The 18,381-nt window shown below is 46.9% G+C and overlaps 1 protein-coding gene and 1 long non-coding RNA gene across 2 annotated transcripts in view; one reads left to right on the top strand and one right to left on the bottom strand.

Moving 5' to 3' along the window:
* LOC148140025 (uncharacterized) lies at window positions 1-10,346 on the bottom strand. The gene is made up of 3 exons (XR_015753016.1): window positions 10,211-10,346; window positions 9,948-10,127; window positions 1-468 (listed from the first exon to the last, which is right to left on the bottom strand). It is a non-coding gene; the product is annotated as an uncharacterized LOC148140025 (long non-coding RNA).
* LOC148140026 (nuclear factor 7, brain-like) overlaps window positions 10,100-18,381 on the top strand; it is a 21,070-nt gene continuing 12,788 nt past the window's right edge. Inside the window, exons 1-5 of the mRNA XM_087979210.1 lie at window positions 10,100-10,882; window positions 10,973-11,068; window positions 11,159-11,392; window positions 13,780-13,802; window positions 13,903-14,018. Of these exons, the coding sequence (XP_087835336.1) occupies window positions 10,472-10,882; window positions 10,973-11,068; window positions 11,159-11,392; window positions 13,780-13,802; window positions 13,903-14,018 (880 nt within the window). The 5' untranslated portion in view covers window positions 10,100-10,471. The remainder of the gene's footprint in view (window positions 10,883-10,972; window positions 11,069-11,158; window positions 11,393-13,779; window positions 13,803-13,902; window positions 14,019-18,381) is intronic.

An 18,381-nucleotide genomic window follows, 5' to 3' on the forward strand; every position in this document is an offset into this window, starting at 1 on the left:
AAATTGACAAGCTGTTTATTACAAGCGATATGGTTGGAAGAGAAACTGACTAGTCTGACACAGAACTGACAGTCTGTACAGGGAGATCAAGGGTTCTCTTCCTCCAGCTGAGGTTGAAGCCAGGTTTTATAGGAATCTTGTACAAAAAGATTAATGAAAATGGGGAAAGATACAATGTATCTGGAAATGGAGTAATCTCGTTACAATGATGATAATTGAAAAACAGTTATCGAACGAATGTCCTGAATCTCGATACGATACAACATCCTGACAGTATCAACGGGATCAGGAGATTCCAGCTCTTTGCAGGTTGGTGAGAATGTCTCTTCTGAAACAGTAAGGGGCTTCCATTGTTCCTGTTCTGGGAGCGATGTCCTTGGTGGTGTCTCTCCGTCTGACCTGTTCTTTGTGGGGCTTTGGTATTGCTGTGTTATGAGACAGCCCTCGGGGTTGTGGGAGGTTCACAATCTGCTTTGAGAGCACAAGATTTCTTTTAATTTTAAAATTTATACTTTATTCATAGAAATGTCTTTACATAGATGTGTTTTCTCACAAATGCAGGGTACAATAGCAGATCAAAGAAACTATTACATATTGGAGTTTTACTCTCATCAACAAACAAAAGGCATCACTTAGATTAAATTATTTACAGTATGAACACAGGCCCTTCGGCCCAACAAGTCCACACCGATCCTCTGAAGAGCAACCCACCCATATCCATTCCCCTACATTGACCCCTTCACCTAATACTGTGGGCAATCTAGCATGGCCAATTCACCTAACCTGCACATCTTTGGACTGTGGGAGGAAACCGGAGCACCCGGAGGAAACCCACGCAGACACGGGGAGAATGTGCAAACTCCACACAGACAGTTACCCGAGGTGGGAACTGAGCCGGGGTCTCTGGCACTGTGAGGCAGCAGTGCTAACTACAGCGCCACTGTGCCACCCACAAGATTGCATTTATGGAATATGATAAAGAGGTTTATACCACCCCGATCATAGCGGGTCAAACTGAAGTTCAGGCTGTTCTTCCTGCTCCCAAAGAAGAATTGAAGCATAGACTATTTCTAAATGGGGAGAACATTTGAAAACCTGAAGTGCAAAGAGACTTGGGAGTTCTAGTCCACCATTCCCTCAAGGTCAAATTTGTAGGTTGAGTCAGTAGTTTTGAAGGCAAATGTAATGTTGGCATTTACTTTGAGATGAACAAATAACAAAGAAATTTACATGAACAGGCCCTTCAGCTCTCTAAGCCTCCGCCGATTCAGCTTCTCTGTCTAAACCTGCCACCTATTTTCAAAAGCTCTGTGTCGTTTTGTTCCCTCCCCATTCATGTATCTGCCTGGATACATCTTCAATGACGTTGTTGTTCTAGCCCCTACCACCTCCACTAACAATGTGTTCCAGGCACCCACAACCTTCTGCCTGATGAACTCTCCACATATCCCCCCTAAACTTTGCCCCTCTCACTTTGAACATGTGACCCCTCGCTTCTCGGTCTTTTGGCTAAGATCAAGTGTCTGTTCTTATCAGGACAGGGGTCGTGTCACGAGTCATCAGAGCTCGTGGAGCTCATCGCTGGATCATGATTGGACGTTGGAGGATCGTTTGGTGGTGCTGACCTGCTATTGGTGGATCTTCATGCTGGCTTCAGCCGAACGCCAATTCAGGGACTAGCCAACCTCAGAGCTATGGCCTCAACAGCTGCCCGCACCCTGGACCTGGGGGTTCGAAACACCGTCCGGGTGTCTGTCAAGAAGGTGGAAGAGCGTACACCAGTCGATCGGATGGTGTTCGTCAAGAAGGTGCTGTTCGAGTGCTGTGGGTTCGCCACAGCAGATGTGTACTGCCTGCACGCTTCAGGCTCACTGCCTTTATTCCTGATGAAGGGCTTTTGCCCGAAACGTCGATTTTGCTGCTCGTTGGATGCTGCCTGAACTGCTGTGCTCTTCCAGCACCACTGATCCAGAAAAAGCTTCTTGCTGTCCATCCTGTGTATACTTCTCATGATTTTTTAGGCCTGAATCAGGGTCCTCCTCCACCTCCGTCTTTTCAATGAAAATAATCCTAATCTACTTAACCTCTCTTCATAGTGAGCCATGGTCCACATTCTTTCGGGAATGTTGGGACCAGAATGTAGAACTCCTAATGTGGCCGGACCAAAGTCTGAAACAACTGTAACATGACATGCCAACTCTTGTACTCAATACCCCGTCTGATGAAGGAAAGCATACCGTATGCCTTTTTGACCACTCTACTGATGTACGTTGCCACCTTCAAGGAAAAAGTGAGGTCTGCAGACGCTGGAGATCAAAGCTGAAACTTTATTGCTGGAACAGCACAGCAGGTCAGGCAGCATCCTTCTTCCTGAAGAAGGGCCTGTGCCCGAAACATCGAATCTCCTGTTCCCTGGATGCTGCCTGACCTGCTGTGCTGTTCCAGCAATAAAGTTTCACCTTCAAGGAACAATGGTCCTGAACACTAAGATCTCTCTGTACATCAATTTTCCCCAGGACTTTTCCATTTACTCTATAGTTCACTCTGGAATTTGATCTTCCAAGATCCATCACCTCACATTTGTCCGGAGTGAACACCATCTGGCATTTCTCTGCCCAACACACCAATCTGTCTGTATTCTGCGGTATTCTCTGACAGACCCCTTCACTATCTGCTACTCCACCAATCTTAGTTTTATCTGCAAACTTGCTCATGAAGCAACCCACACATTCCTGCAAATGATTTATGTACATCACAAGTAACAGTGATCGCAGCACGGATCCCTGTGGAACACCATTGGTCACAGGTCTCCATTTTGAGAAGCTCCCCTCCACTAATACTCTCTGTCTGCTGTTGCCCAACCTGTTCTCTATCCATCTAGCTAGAACAGCCTGGACCCCGTGCGACTTCACCTTCTCCATCAGCTTACCAGAGGGAACCCTATCAAATGCCTTACCAAAGTCCATGTACATGACATCTACGTCCCTTCCCTCATTAATCAACTAGGACTTGAATATAAAAGCAGAGATGTACTTCTGAGGCTCTATAAAGCTCTGGTCATAGAGTCATAGAGATATACAGCATGGAAACAGACCCTTCAGTCAAACCCATCCATGTCGACCAGATATCCTAACCTAATCTAGGCCCATTAGCCAGCACTTGGCCCATATCCCTCCAAACCCTTCCTATTCATATACCCATCCAGGTCCCTTTTCAATGCTGTAATTGTACCAGCCTCCACCACTTCCTCTGGCAGCTCATTCCATACACGTACCACACTCTACGTGAAAAAGTTGTCCCTTAGTTCCCTTTCAGATCTTTCACTTCTCACCCTGAACGTATGCCCTCTAGCTCTGGACTCACCCACCAGAGGGAAAAGATCTGTCAATCAAAAGTTGGCGTAGAGGCAGAGCGGAAGAGTCAGACATCGCACAGAGCCGTGGTAATAGGGGCTCCATAGTGAGAGGAACTGACCGGGGTTTTTGTGGCAGCAGGCAGGACTTAAGGATGGTGTGTTGCCTTCCTGGTGCCAGGGTTAAAGACATCACAGACAGAGTGCAGGAAATCCTCAAGGACGAAGGTGCAGGTCACAGACGTCACTGTAATTTCTAAACGCGATGACATTCGTGGTGTAGGATTGCCACCAGCTGGCAGTCACCGGTACTGCAGCCAAATATCATTCATGCGCGATCGTAGCCCAAAAGTAAAATATTGCAGATACTCAACATCGAAATAAAATCAGAAAAGGTTTACAATTGCTCAGCAGATCAAGGAGCATCTTTGAACAGATATAACTTTGCAGATCTGTGGCCTTTTGCCAAATTGTGAAAAGGTGAAAAATAGATCTGATTTGAAGCATGACAGAGACGGGGAAAGGTGAGAAAAGTAACAACCATAAAGGGGAGGATTTGTGATGTGGTGGAAGGATCCGTTCCAGTGCAGCCTCCCCATTGGATTGTGGGATTAACCCAACTGTTGTCTCTCGCACCATTCCCACTGCAGTGTGCAGGCTCCTCCCGCTAATCCGAGTGACATATCCAAACAATGGACCATCTGAAAGTATGTCTTTCTCCTGAGTTTTTTCCTGCAGGTTTCCCTCTTGCTGTCCTCTTGAGGTCGAAGCTTTTGGCACATTGAGCCTGCATCGTGGCAGAGAAGTTTAGTATCTGCACTGTTACCCCAAAAGGACATCAGACAAACTGGAGGAAATCAGAAATTGCTGGAAAAGCTCAGCAGGTCTGGCGGCATCTCTTTGGATTGTGGAAGGAGACTGGAGAATTTCCCGGATGCTGTCAGACCGGCTGAGCTTTTTCCAACAATTTCTGTTTTGGTTCCGGTTTACAGCATCCGCGGGTTCTTTCGGTTTTTATGGAAGTCCATCTGAGTCTGGAACAGGACAGGGAACAGCTGCTGGTCCGTTCACTTTGTCCTTCCCAACTGCTCCATCCTGTGTACCACAATGTATTATCCCTCTCCCCGCCCCCACACCTAAAGCCACGTGATCTCCTCCTGTTGGATAAATTGTTCATTTTAAATCTGAAATAGATGCATTTTTTGGGTCAAAGGTGTTACGGGATTCGGGCTAAAGTCCGGAACATGAACCTGGGACAAGCTCAGTCATGATCTCATTGAATGGTAGAACAGACCCAAGGGGCCGAATGGCCTATTCCTGTTCCTATGCCCCTGTAATGGGGAGATGGCGGTGCAGTGGGAACCTCACTAGAGGAATAATTGCCGGATGGACGCGGGTCCCAATCCATCACGGTGCCTGTTAGACAATGCAAAGTCTCAGTCTGGAATGGAAAGTGATTCCCATTAAAGTGGCCCAATGTTGGAAAGCCCCCTCCCTCACTCCTCCCCCCCCCTCCGCTCCATTAGTGTCAGTGTTGCCCTTTAGGGAAAGCAATCTGCCCTCTTCACAGGCAGGGCGGGGCCGAGAGGGGGCACTCGCGGGCGGTCGGTAACCGGGGGGTAATGCGGGGGGAGAGAGGGAGGGACAGGAATTGGACAGCACCGGTCACCGTTCATCCTTCACTAAACCGGTTCAGGCAGATTGTCGCTCTCTCTCTCCCCCCCAACCACCCCCTACTTCCCCCTTTCTCTGGGGGCGGATTGAAAGAGACTGGGATCTTCCTGCACTCTGATCCTCCTCTTCCCCATTTATTTAAGGGATGGAGGGGCCTGGTGGGGATTGTGTGAACCGACCCTCCGTGGGGGCAGCATCATGGTGGAGGGTCGAGTGGGTTTGGGAAGTGGGGCATCTGGAGCCGGAGCTGCCTCTGGGCTATTTCTCTCTCTCTCACACAATCACACACACTCACACTCAATCACTTCACTCACTCACACAGACACAGACCCACACAGACAGACACACACACACACAGACAGACACACACACACACACTCACACACACACACACAATCACACACAGAGAGGGGAGAAAGGCTGTGAGCCAAGACCGGGCGGAAAACAGGAATCTGCCGGAAACAAGACGTGGGCGATGAGGCTGAAAGGAAGCTGCTGGAGCCCGCGCCCCTGAGTCTGAAATGGAGAGGTCTCTGAGCTTGCCCAAGGTGAAGGGTTACAATCCCAGGATTGAGGGGGCACCGTGTCTTCATGGAGGGTCTTGGGAGGAAAATATCACCAGATGACAACGGATTGAAATGTTCTTCATGACTGTTTCAGGAGGTTGGACAGGATGTTGGTGAGGACACTTCTGGAGCAATGTGTTAGATTCTCGTCACCCTGCTGTAGGATGGATATTATTAAACTGGAGAGGGTTCAGAAACAATCTACAAGGATATCACACAGACTGGAGGGTTTGAGTTACAAGGAGAGGCTGGACAGGTTTTTCACTGTGGTGTTGGAGACTGAAGGGTGACCTTTATCGAGTTTATAAATCATGAGGGACATGGAAGGGGTGAATAGCAAAGCTTTTTATCCCTTAGGGTAGAGGAGTTCACAACGTGAGAGAGGTTTCAGGTGAGAGGGAAAGATTACAGAGGGACCTGAGGTGAAACATTTTCACACAGAGTGAGGGTATTGTGTGGAACGAGCTGCCAGACAAAGTGATACAACGACATAATTTCAAAGGCATTTGGACAGGGACATGAATAGGAAACGGTCAGAGGGTTATGGAGCAGTCACAGGCTCCTAGGACTTGTTTAGTTTGGGAAAGTTGGCCGGCATGTTCGAATTCGTGTACGCCTCTATGACAGAGATTAAAGGATGTGAAAAAGAATGATTGTTAAAAGGGAAAATGAGACAGAATTTGAATAAACACAAATAGAGAATGCTGGGGATACAAAGCAGGGGCGCACTGCCCGGTTCTACCTCCTTCCCAAGATCCACAAGCCTGACCACCCTGGCCGACACATTGTCTCAGCATGCTCCTGCCCCACTGAATTCATCTCTACCTACCTCAACACTGTCCTATCCCCCCTAGTCCAGGAACTCCCCACATACGTTTGAGACACCACCCACGCCCTCCACCTCCTCCAAGACTTCCATTTCCCCAGCCCCCAATGCCTCATCTTCACCATGGATATCCAATCCCTCTACACCTCCATCCGCCATGACCAGGGCCTCGAAGCCCTCCGTTTTTTCCTCTCCAGACGTTCCCAACAGTACCCTTCCACCGACACTCTCATTCGTTTGGCCGAACTGGTCCTCACCCTTAACAATTTCTCCTTTGAATCCTCCCACTTCCTCCAGACCAAAGGGGTAGCCATGGGCACACGTATGGGCCCCAGCTATGCCTGTCTCTTTGTTGGCTACGTAGAACAGTTGATCTTCCGTAATTACACCGGCACCACTCCCCACCTCTTCCTCCGCTACATTGATGACTGCATTGGCGCCACCTCATGCTCCCGCGAGGAGGTTAAGCAATTCATCAACTTCACCAACACATTCCACCCTGACCTTAAATTTACCTGGACCATCTCTGACACCTCCCTCCCCTTCCTGGACCTCTCCATCTCCATTAGTGACGACCGACTTGACACTGACATTTTTTACAAACCCACCGACTCCCACAACTACCTGGATTACACCTCTTCCCATCCTATCTCTTGCAAAAATGCAATCCCATATTCCCAATTCCTCCGCCTCCACAGTATCTGCTCCCAGGAGGACCAGTTCCACCATAGAACACACCAGATGGCCTCCTTCTTTAGAGACTGCAATTTCCCTTCCCACGTGGTTAAAGATGCCCTCCAACGCATCTCGTCCACATCCCTCACCTCCGCCCTCAGACCCCACCCCTCCAACCGTAACAAGGACAGAACGCCCCTGGTGCTCACCTTCCACCCTACCAACCTTCGCATAAACCAAATCATCCGCCAACATTTCCGCCACCTCCAAACAGACCCCACCACCAGGGATATATCCCCACCCCTTTCCGTCTTCCGCAAAGACCGTTCCCTCCGTGACCATCTGGTCAGGTCCACGCCCCCCTACGACCCACCCTCCCATCCTGGCACTTTCCCCTGCCACCGCAGGAACTGTAAAACCTGTGCCCACACCTCCTCCCTCACCTCTATCCAAGGCCCTAAAGGAGCCTTCCACATCCATCAAAGTTTTACCTGCACATCCACCAATATCATTTATTGTATCCGTTGCTCCCGATGCGGTCTCCTCTACATTGGGGAGACTGGGCGCCTCCTAGCAGAGCGCTTTAGGGAACATCTCCGAGACACCCGCACCAATCAACCAAACCGCCCCGTGGCCCAAGATTTCAACTCCCCCTCCCACTCTGCCGAGGACATGGAGGTCCTGGGCCTCCTTCACCTCCTCTCCTTCACCAACAGACGCCTAAAGGAAGAACGCCTCATCTTCCGCCTCGGAACACTTCAACCCCAGGGCATCAATGTGGACTTCAACTGCTTCCTCATTTCCCCTTCCCCCACCTCATCCTAGTTTCAAACTTCCAGCTCCGCACTGTCCCCTTGACTTGTCCGGACTTGTCCGACCTGCCTAGCTCCTTTTCCACCTATCCACTCCACCCTCTCCTCCCTGACCTATCACCTTCATCTCCTCCCCCACCCACACCCTCCTCTAGCTTATCTCTACACGCTTCAGACTCTCTGCCTTCATTCCTGATGAAGGGCTTTTGCCCGAAACGTCGATTTCGCTGCTTGTTGAATGCTGCCTGAATTGCTGTGCTCTTTCAGCACCACGATCCAGAATCTGGTTTCCAGCATCTGCAGTTATTGTTTTTACCTATGGGGAACCTTGTCGAATGCCTAACTGAAGTCCATATAGATCTGCCCTCTTTAACACTTTTTTAAAAACTCAATCAAGTTCGTGAGACATGATTTCCCACGCACAAAGCCATGTTGACTATCCCTAATCAGTCCTTGCCTTTCCAAACACATGTACACCCTGTCCCTCAGGATTCCCTCCCACTTCAGGCTCACTGCTCTATAAAAACCACTCCCGCCACATTCCCATTCCATGATCCAAAACCAATTATACAAATCAAAAACACAGACATTTGAGCATCGATCATTAATAAACACCAATGTCTACCTCCCAGCAGTTTGAAAAGTAACCAGTTATCAAAGGGGAAGGTAGTGTTGCTGCCACTGAAAGTGTAATCCGTGAGCCCAGGCCAAGGATCAGATTAGATTAGATTAGATTACAGATTCCTGACAGCATTGGAAATGGGCCTTTCAGCCCAACAAGTTAACACCTACCCTCTGAAGAGTAACCCACCCAGACCCATTCCCCTACCCTATGTTTATCCCTGACTAATGCACCTAACACCACAGACAATTTAGCAAGGCCAATGCACCTGAGCTGCACATCTTATTTTGGCTAATGTGTCAGACATCCCTCAACCCTCCCACTGCAGAAAACACCAACAAAGAATTAAATCAGATGGACCACTGGCCTCCAAATCTTTTCTGAACTTTTCCAAGCTTCCCAAAATCCTTCCCAACACCAGAGCCTCCAACAGAGACTGAGATCATGAACAAAGGATACTTGAGGACATGACAACAATGAGACAGGATCAGCATCATCAGGTCATTCCTTTCAGAAATGGAAGAAGTCATTGTCACAATCAATAGCCCAGACAATATCCACCGCATCATGGAAGGAGATACATCCTTCTATATTCGGATCAATTTGGGAGCCAGGGATACAATTTCCCCTAAATCCCTTACTGTTTCAAACCCGCCTGCATTCCCCGTCCTGTGAAGGGCCTGATCTGACTCCACCGCTTATGGGAGCCCCTATTGGGAAAACACCTCTTACTTGGATCTGGGCCGCCCAGACAATTCCCCCAATGACTCCATGTGGCAGTGAGTCCCACATCCCACCAGCCGATTGAAGAGAAGGACACTCTCATGGAGACTCATGTCCTGTCAGGCCCTCCCCCTGCCCCGTCTCCGGGAGAGGGAGATACAATCTGAGGGAGAATTGCTGCCGTGTGTCCAGTTTGATGGAAACCCTTGGGGTTGAATATCCCTGGTGCGGATTCCCTGGACTGTCTGCGGTATTTAGTGGGAACCAGCAGCGAGCCCAGAGAAATAGTGGAAACAGCACCAACAGGATTCCCACTGGTCTCCCGCCCAAGCTGCAGACAATTCTGGGCCTGCCCTTTCGGAAGGATGTCAAGGCCGAAGGGATGGTGCAAAGGGAGATTTCCCAGAATGGGACCGGGGATGAGGCCCTTCAGTTCTGTGCAATGACTCCCAAAGTGAGGATTGAGAGAATCCTGGTGGATTGTAAGGGAGTGATGAGGAGGCGCTGGACAATATGTTTCAGCTTATGTTTCCCACAAAGACCAACACAACTTGGCCATCCGTGCCTGGGGCTGTTTTGGGACTGAAGGATATGAAGGAGAGCAGCAGGCTGCCAGTCACTCCCAGGACAACATCCCCACCCCCTACCATCCTCTCTCCACCCACCCACACCACTCCCAACCGGCCTACCCTCTCACCTGCTGGAAATGTGTTGCTTGAAAAGCGCAGCAGGTCAGGCAGCATCCAGGGAACAGGAGAATCGACGTTTCGGGCATAAGCCCTTCTTCAGGAATCAGCCCTTTTTTCCCTCTCACCTCCCGGCTTCAGGGATTCCCATGGTTTTGCCAGGACCAAGCACTTGATGGGAGGGCCAGGAGCTGAACAATACACAATTTATATTTAAAGGCTGAGAAACCACCACCAAAAATACAACATAATTTTGTTTCAGTGAGTTATGTACCAACAGAGATCAGTGGGAGAGAATGTAGGGAGAATATTTTCCGCTCAGTGTTGGGGGGTTGGGGTCTGTTACTCATTTCCTGAAAACGGAATGCTCCAGTCTCATCCAGCCGACGGCGAATGATGGACGGTGCCGGTGGATACAGAAAGGAAGCCCTGTGTGAACTATCACCATCTCGGTGCTGCCTGAGCTGAATGTGTTCAGCAGCTCAGGGACAGCGAAACTGAAAGGGGTTTGCATCAGGAAGTGCTGAGGGTGAACATGGCTTTCAGACAGCAGGTCCTGAGTTTGACCGAGGAGGTAATCTGTCCCATTTGTCTGGATTTCTTCACCGATCCGGTAACACTGGAGTGTGGACACAACTTCTGCCGCTCCTGTATCACCCAGAGTTGGGAAAGGCAGGAGATAAACTCCTGCCCGGAATGTAGAGAGGAGTTTCCGGACAGATCCCTCAGAGGAAACCGGGCCTTAGCGAATCTGGCCGAGAAAGCTCGAACATTAAATCTGAATCTGCAAGAGAAGGAAAGTAAACATCACTGTGAGGAACATCAGGAAGAACTGAAGCTGTTTTGTGAAACTGACAAGAAATTGGTCTGTGTGATTTGTAGAGATTCCCGGGAACACAAATCTCACAACTTCATCCCGGTTAAAGAAGCTGTTGGAATCTACAAGGTAAAAGGAAACAGATTCCATCCCCTGATTATTTCATCACATTTTCATGGTCTAACACTTTTATTTTCTGATTTTCTCTCCCAATCCCAGGATCGGGTGAAATCTTCCTTGGATTCTCTCACAGAGAAAAAATCAGCAGCTCTAGAAATGGAGCGGGAGCAGAAACAGAAGATTTCCCAAATTCAGGTAAAATCTCCCCGGGTTCGGCTTCAACATTTGATTTGTTCATTTGTTTTTTTTTGCAGAAACATATTGTTTTTATATTTCCCCTGACAGGAGGAATCCAGCAGCCTGCAGACTCACATCAAATCTGAGTTCACTAAAATGCACCAGATGCTGACTGAGAAAGAGCAGAGTTCACTCCGAGATCTCAGGGAACAAGAGGAAAACATTCTCAAAGCAATGGAGCAAAATCTTTGTGAAATTCAAAAGAATTTAAATTCTCTTCAGCAGAAACTCTCAAACTTGGAAAAACAATTGGAACAAACAGACGGAGTGATATTTCTAAAGGTGAGGGATTATGTTTCAGTTTAGTTCAGTGAAAGAGACACCCATCCTCCGTCACTATCTCCCTCTGCTGCTTTCTGCAACATTAGGTTCTCCACTTTCCTAGTCAATATATTTGTCTCAATCACACTGTGTGACTGTGGGTTCCACATTCTCATCACTTTCTTGATCAAGACATTTCTCCTGAATTCCCCATGGAATTGAATTGAAATGAATTTATTGTCACGTGCACCAAGGCACAGTGAAAAGCTTTGTGTTGCGAGCAATACAGGCAGATCACAGAGTTAAGTCACATAGACAGTAAATAATAGGCAAACAGCAGCAAAAACAAAAATACAGGTGCAGGGGAATGTTAAGAGTTTGTGAACCCATTCAGTATTCTAACAACAGTAGGGTAGAAACTGTTGCAAAACCGGCTGGTGCGTGTGTTCAGACTTCTGTACCTTCTCCCCAATGGTAGAGGTTGTAGGAAAACATTGTCAGGGTGGGATGGATCTTTGAGAATGCTGGCGGCCTTTCCTTGACAGCGGGCCTGGTAGATGGATTCTATAGATGGGAGGTTGGCCTTTGTGATTATCCGGGCCAAGTTCACCACTCTCTGTAACTGTCTCCAATCTTGAATGGTACAGTTGCCGTACCAGGTAGTGATACATCCAGACAGAATGCTCTCCATGGCACACCTACAAAAATTGGCATGGGTATTCGCTGTCATGCCAAATTTCCTCAGCTGCCTGAGGAAGAAGAGATGTTGTTGGGCCTTTGTAACCAGTGCGTCCACTTGAAGAGTCCAAGAAAGTTCGTTGTGGATGACCACTCCCAGGAGCTTGACACTCTCCACTCGTTCCACCTCTGTGCTGTTAATGTGCAGGGGAGGCATGAATAACATCCCACCGAAAGTCAATAATAAGTTCTTTGGTTTTCCGGCATTGAGAGCTAGGTTGTTCTCAGTGCATCATTTTTCTAAGTCTTCCACCTCCCATCTGTAGTCTGTTTCGTCGCCATCTGAGAGTCAACTGACTGTAATGGTATCATCATCGAACTTGTAAATGGCATTAGTCTGGTATTTGGTGACACAGTCATGGATATACAGTGAGTACAGTAGGGGGCTGAGTACCCACCACTGGGGGGACTCCAGTGTTGAGTGTTAGTGAGGATGAACTATTGTCCCCAATCTTCACTGATTATGACCTGTGGGTCAGGAAACTGAGGATACACTTGCAGAGAGTGGGGCTTAGGCCGAGATCACTAAGTTTAGTAAATCAGTCTCGAGGGGATAATAGTGTTGAAGGCTGAACTGTAGTCAATGAGTAGGATTCTTATGTAGCTGTTCTTGGTGTCAAGGTGTTATAGGGAGGAATGAAGAACACTGATATGGCATCTGACATGGATCTATTGGTCCGATAGGCAAATTGGAGTGGGTCAAGAGTAATGGGGAGGGTGGAGTTGATTAATGACATGACCACCAAAGTTAGGGCCACTGGGTGGTAGTCATTGAGACATGCTGTATGAGCCTTCTTAGATACAGGGATGATGTTGGCCCTCGTGAAACAGGCAGGGACAGTGGCCTGCTGCAGGGAGAGGTTGAAGATGTCCAAGAAGACTTCTGCCAGTTGATCTGTGCATGCTCTGAGTGCACGGCCTGGTACTCCGTCTGGTCCTATTGCTTTCATTGGATTCACAGGAAGGAAAACTGATCTGAGCTCTGATGCAGTGGCTGTTGGGATAGGTTCATCCGGACTTGTCTCAATAGGTGCTACCTCTCCACCGAAATTTTGCTCAAAGTGAGCATAGAAGACGTTGAGACGATCTGGGAGGGATATGTCATTGTCTGCTATCTTGCACTGTCTCTTTTTAGAACCTGTGATGTCAATCAGTCCTTGCCACAGTCGCCGGGTGTCTGTCTGGGTCTCTGGTTTAGATCAGTGTTGGTCCTTGGCTGGCTTAATGGCTCTGCGAAGGTCATTTGAGTAGGTCTCCTGATCCGAAGGCCTCACGCCTGGTTTTTGACAGGTTCTGTATTTACTTATTGGATTTATTTTATAACAGGATGATGTTCACAGACTCACATGTTTAGATTCCTTAGAAGTGAAAATATCTTTACTGAATCTATGGAATCAATCCCTTTCTTTATTGTAATTTTAAATATCAAAGTCAGATTTTTATCCATTAAAATATATTAATGTTTCTTTCAATCCTTTGTAATTGTTCAAATTTTGTATTTATTCTTCTGGTCTTCAATATCCTTAGTGTCACATCCTCTTTCTATTCGATGCCTGCAACAATCAGAATTGGCAATTCTCAGCAGCTTGTAACAATGTGAGTGTTATTGCTGCTTTCTGGATGTAGACAGTCAGTCTCTGTCAACTCAGATTGTGTTTTGTTTATTTCAGGAGGAAGCATCTCGGAAGAGAAGGTAGGACATGCACTTTACTGAAACTCAGTGCAAGTTGGTGAAATTACTCAGGAAAGTGTTTATGCTAAATTTCTAATCAATTAATGTTTAATATTTACAGGATCAGTGACGACAGTTGTGTACTCTCACTAACAGATGGTACCATCTTCACTGAAACATTCTGCAGCCTCTTCCCTTTTCTTGTATGGAAAGAAATGCAGGAAGCCACTCACCCTGGTAAAGCTCAGATAAGTTCCTCTTTTGGCCTGATATATATTGTATAACTTGTATTTTTGTTCATGCAAATATCAAAGTCTGTAATGAGCAAAACTGTAGTTAATAGGAATCAGTGGAAATCTCTCTACTTTTGAGTCATACTGAACACAAGGGAAGATGGTTGTGATTGTTCAAGATCAACCATCTCAGCTCCCGGACATTTCTGGAGGTGTTTGTCAGAGTAATGGCTCAGCCTAAGCATCTTCAGCTGCTTCATGAATGGACTTCCCTCCGTCATAAGGTCACGGTGGAGGTGATGAGATATTCACTAATGATTGCACAATAACAGCACCGTTTCCAACCTCTCAGATCCTGAAACAATCCATGTCCAAATACAACGCAGCCATGACTCTGTCCAGCTGTTCAGCTTTGAGCTGACAAGTGACAAGTAACATTTGTGCCACACGAGTGCCAGGCAATGACCGTTTCCAACAAGAGAGAATGTAACCATCAACACTTGATGTTCAGTAACAATTCCATTCATCACTGCATCCTCCACTTGCAACATCCTGGAGGTTACCATTGACCGGAAACTGAACTCACCTGCCAAACACACACTATAGCTACAAGAGCAGGTCAGAGAGTGAAAGGTCTGCAGCCAGCAACTCACCTACTGACTCCTTAGTTACTAGTCCTCCATCGATAAGGCAGAGATTTGGCATATAATAGAGGTCTCTCCACTTGCCTGGATGACTGCAGCCCCAATTGTACTGAAGAAGCTCAACACAATCCAGGACAAAACATGCTGCTTGAATGGACTCTGTCTAATACCTCTAACATTCACTCCCTGCACCACTGACACACAGTTGCAGAAATGTGTACACTTAAAAAAAAGTGTGAGAAAACTCACCAAGCCTCCTCAGAGAGCAACTTCCAATTATGCAACCTGAACTGACTGGAAGGGTAAGGATAGCAGATAGACAGGAACACCATCACTTGCAAATTGTCCTGTATGCCATACACCATGCTGAATTGGGCCAAAATGCTGGAAATCCTCTCCTAACTGCCCAGTGGGTGTCCCTCCCCTTCATGGATGACAATGGGTTAATGAGCAGCCTCCAGGATAATTAGGGTTGGACAATAAATGCTTGCCTAGACAGTGATGCAGAAGTCTCCCGAATGTGAAATATCATCTTCAGCTGGTCAGCTGTGACTGTTCAATCCCAAACCTTCACCAAGACAGGAACTCTCAGACACTGCTCTGTACGAGTTTTGAGAAGATTTGTAGCTCAGGTTGAGATTCTGGATGTAGGTTTGCACGCTGAGCTGGGAGATTAATTTCCAGACGTTTCATCAACCTACCAGGTAACATGTAGGTTGTGGGCCTCAGGCAATTCCTGCTTTCGATTTATATGTTTGGGTGTCTTTGGGTTGGTGATGTCATTTCCTGTGGTGATGTCATTTCCTGTTCTTTTTCTCAGGGAGTAGTAGATGGGGTCTAACTCAATGTGTTGTTCCAGTCAAAGTGATGTCCTATCTTATCTACATCAGAATGTCACTTCAATGAGCCAACACACACTGCAGCACAGAGGAACTACGGCAGAGCAGAGGAAAATCACCTATATCGTGTATTCAAAAAGAATGGATAGCCAATGAACACAGTCCGCCAATTTCTCAGCAACAAACCCAAGCAGACAAAACACATCCAGAAACCCTAGCCACTTACCCCTACATCAAAGACATCTCGGAAACAACTGCCAGACTACTCAGACCCCTCGACAACATGGTAGCCCACAAACCCACCAACACACTAAACTAGCAGCTCATGAACTTGAAAACCCTATATAGACAACAAGCAAAACTAATGTCATTTACAAAATACCATGCAAGGATTGTAACAAACACTACATTGGACAAACAGGCAGAAAACTCGCCACCAGGATACATGAACACCAACTAGCCACAAAACGACATGATCCTCTGTCACTAGTATCCTTACATACAGATAAGGAAGGACACCACTTCGACTGGGACAATACATCCATCTTAGGACAAGCCAAACAGAGAAATGCACGAGAACTCCTAGAAGCTTGGCATTCCAACCGGAACTCCATCAACAAAGACATCGAGTTAGACCCCATCTCCCACCCCTGAGAAAAAGAACAGGAAATTACTTCACCATGAGAAATGACATCACCAACCCAAACTAACCCAAACATATAAATAGAAAGCAGGAATCATGTACACTGCCTTTGCCTGAGGCCCACTGAAGATGTTACCTAGTAGGGTGACAAAACGTCTGGAAATGAAGCTGCCAGCTCAGCCTCTCTGTCTCCAGTGGCTGAAGAAGGGGGAGGTTGATCAGAGGTTGATCACTCTTTGATTTTCTCACAGACCACTTGAGGCTCCGTTCTTAGTTTCAATGGTTCTATTCAAGCAAATACAGGGGACAGGTCCATTGGTCAGGCTGATGCACAAACTCTGATTTAATTACAAACAAAGAGTTGATACTTTGTTCATTTCATAATCGATAACATTGATTACATTAGCTTTGGGAAGTTGTCCGACCAAGATACTGCACACACTTTTGATGTGATAATCACATGATCACTGGCCAATCCCCTCGATGTTCATGGTGATGACATCACAATGACCAGTTGTAGCAGTGCCCTGTACACCTCAGGGATTTACTGACATCATCAGGTTGAACAGTCTTGTGATGTAACATCTCCTACGGGTCAGCTGACACTGCCCCATTATCCCAGATAAACCTGGCTCCCTGTCAAACCCATCCATACTTTACAAACTTCACCAAGTGGAAACCTTATTTTTCCCAGTTGAATTGTTCTGAGGAAGGGTCACTCGACCCAAAATGTTCACTCAGATTTCTCTCCACAGATGCTGCCAGACCAGCAGAGCATTTCCAGCAACTTCTGTTTTCATTTATAATTTCCAGTATCGTCCCACTCTCCTCAACCACTCCTCACGATATAGTCTGTCAATCCCTGGAATAGCCCTAGTGAACCTTCTTTGGACTGCCTCCAACACCAGCGTATATTTCTCCTGATAAAACAGAACTATTCACAGTATACCCAGAGCAGAGCCCACATTGCTGAACACCTACTCTCTGACCATAAAGATGACCTTGAACTTCCAGGTGCCTGCCAATTCAACACAGCCCCCACCTCCATGTTTCCATGCTGAAATTTCCATCTCAGGCCTGCTGCAGTGCTCCAATGAAGCTCATCACAAGCTCGTCTTCTGCCTTGGTACCTTGCAGTTACACTGAGTTGAACAATTTCGCATGGTACATTACCCACCCCCACAACCCCAAGTCCTGTTCTGTGTTGGTTGTTCCCAGCAAAACCAACCCTTTTGTGAAGGTGGAATCATGTCTGACAACTTCACTCAAAATCTCTGAGAAGGTATTAAGCAGGATAGATGGGAGAAAATATAGGGATGTAATATATTTGGATTTTCAGGAGACATTTGATAAGACATCACACATTCAACTGGAGAGATGATTGTCTAACTAATAAAAGACTGAGAATTGGGATAGCTCGTAGCTCGTGGTGAGCCACAAGGTTCAGTGCTGGGTCCACAATTATTTTTGAAATACATAAATGGCTTGGTTGTGGAAGGTGAATGCCAAGTTTATAGGTGAAACAAAAAAAGTTGGGAAAGCAAGTGGTGTGGATGACATAAGGAGTCTGCAGAGGATTATGGTCAGGTTGAGTTAGTGGACAATACTTTTGCCAGATGACATATAATGTAAAGGAACTTTAGGTTAAGGACATTGGCAGGAAGAATAGAGGAGCTGGATATTATTTAAATGTACAAAGGCTGCAGGGAGCTATGGAACTGAGGGATCTGGGAATCCTTATCCATGAATCACAAAGAACCAGCATCTAAGTTCAGTGGGTATGTTGGCCTTTATTTCAAAGGGAATGCAATGTAGAAGTAGGAAGCTTTTGCTAAAACTTTACAAGGGACTGGTCAGAACACAACAATTACAATGAAACGAGGGTAGAGTTATCTGAAGTGAACTGGGTGAATAGATGAGGAGGAATGACAGTAAACAAGCAGGGGTAGACATTTAAGGAGGTTCACCTCAGCTCTCAGCATTATTATATATCTTGAGTAAGAGGAAAGGATCTAAGAGCAAGATAAATTTAAGGAAGTTGGGCAGAGTATAATGTTGAAAATGTGTTGCTGAAACAGCGCAGCAGGTCAGGCAGCATCCAGGGAACAGGAGAATCGACGTTTCGGGCATAAGCCCTTGTTCAGGAAAATTCCTGAAGAAGGGCTTATGCCCGAAACGTCGATTCTCCTGTTCCCTGGATGCTGCCTGACCTGCTGCGCTGTTCCAGCAACACATTTTCAG

This window comes from Chiloscyllium plagiosum, unplaced genomic scaffold (genome assembly GCF_037043375.1).
Source record: "Chiloscyllium plagiosum isolate Xiang-an unplaced genomic scaffold, Cpla_swu_hap1 HiC_scaffold_35, whole genome shotgun sequence".
NCBI lineage: Eukaryota > Metazoa > Chordata > Chondrichthyes > Orectolobiformes > Hemiscylliidae > Chiloscyllium > Chiloscyllium plagiosum.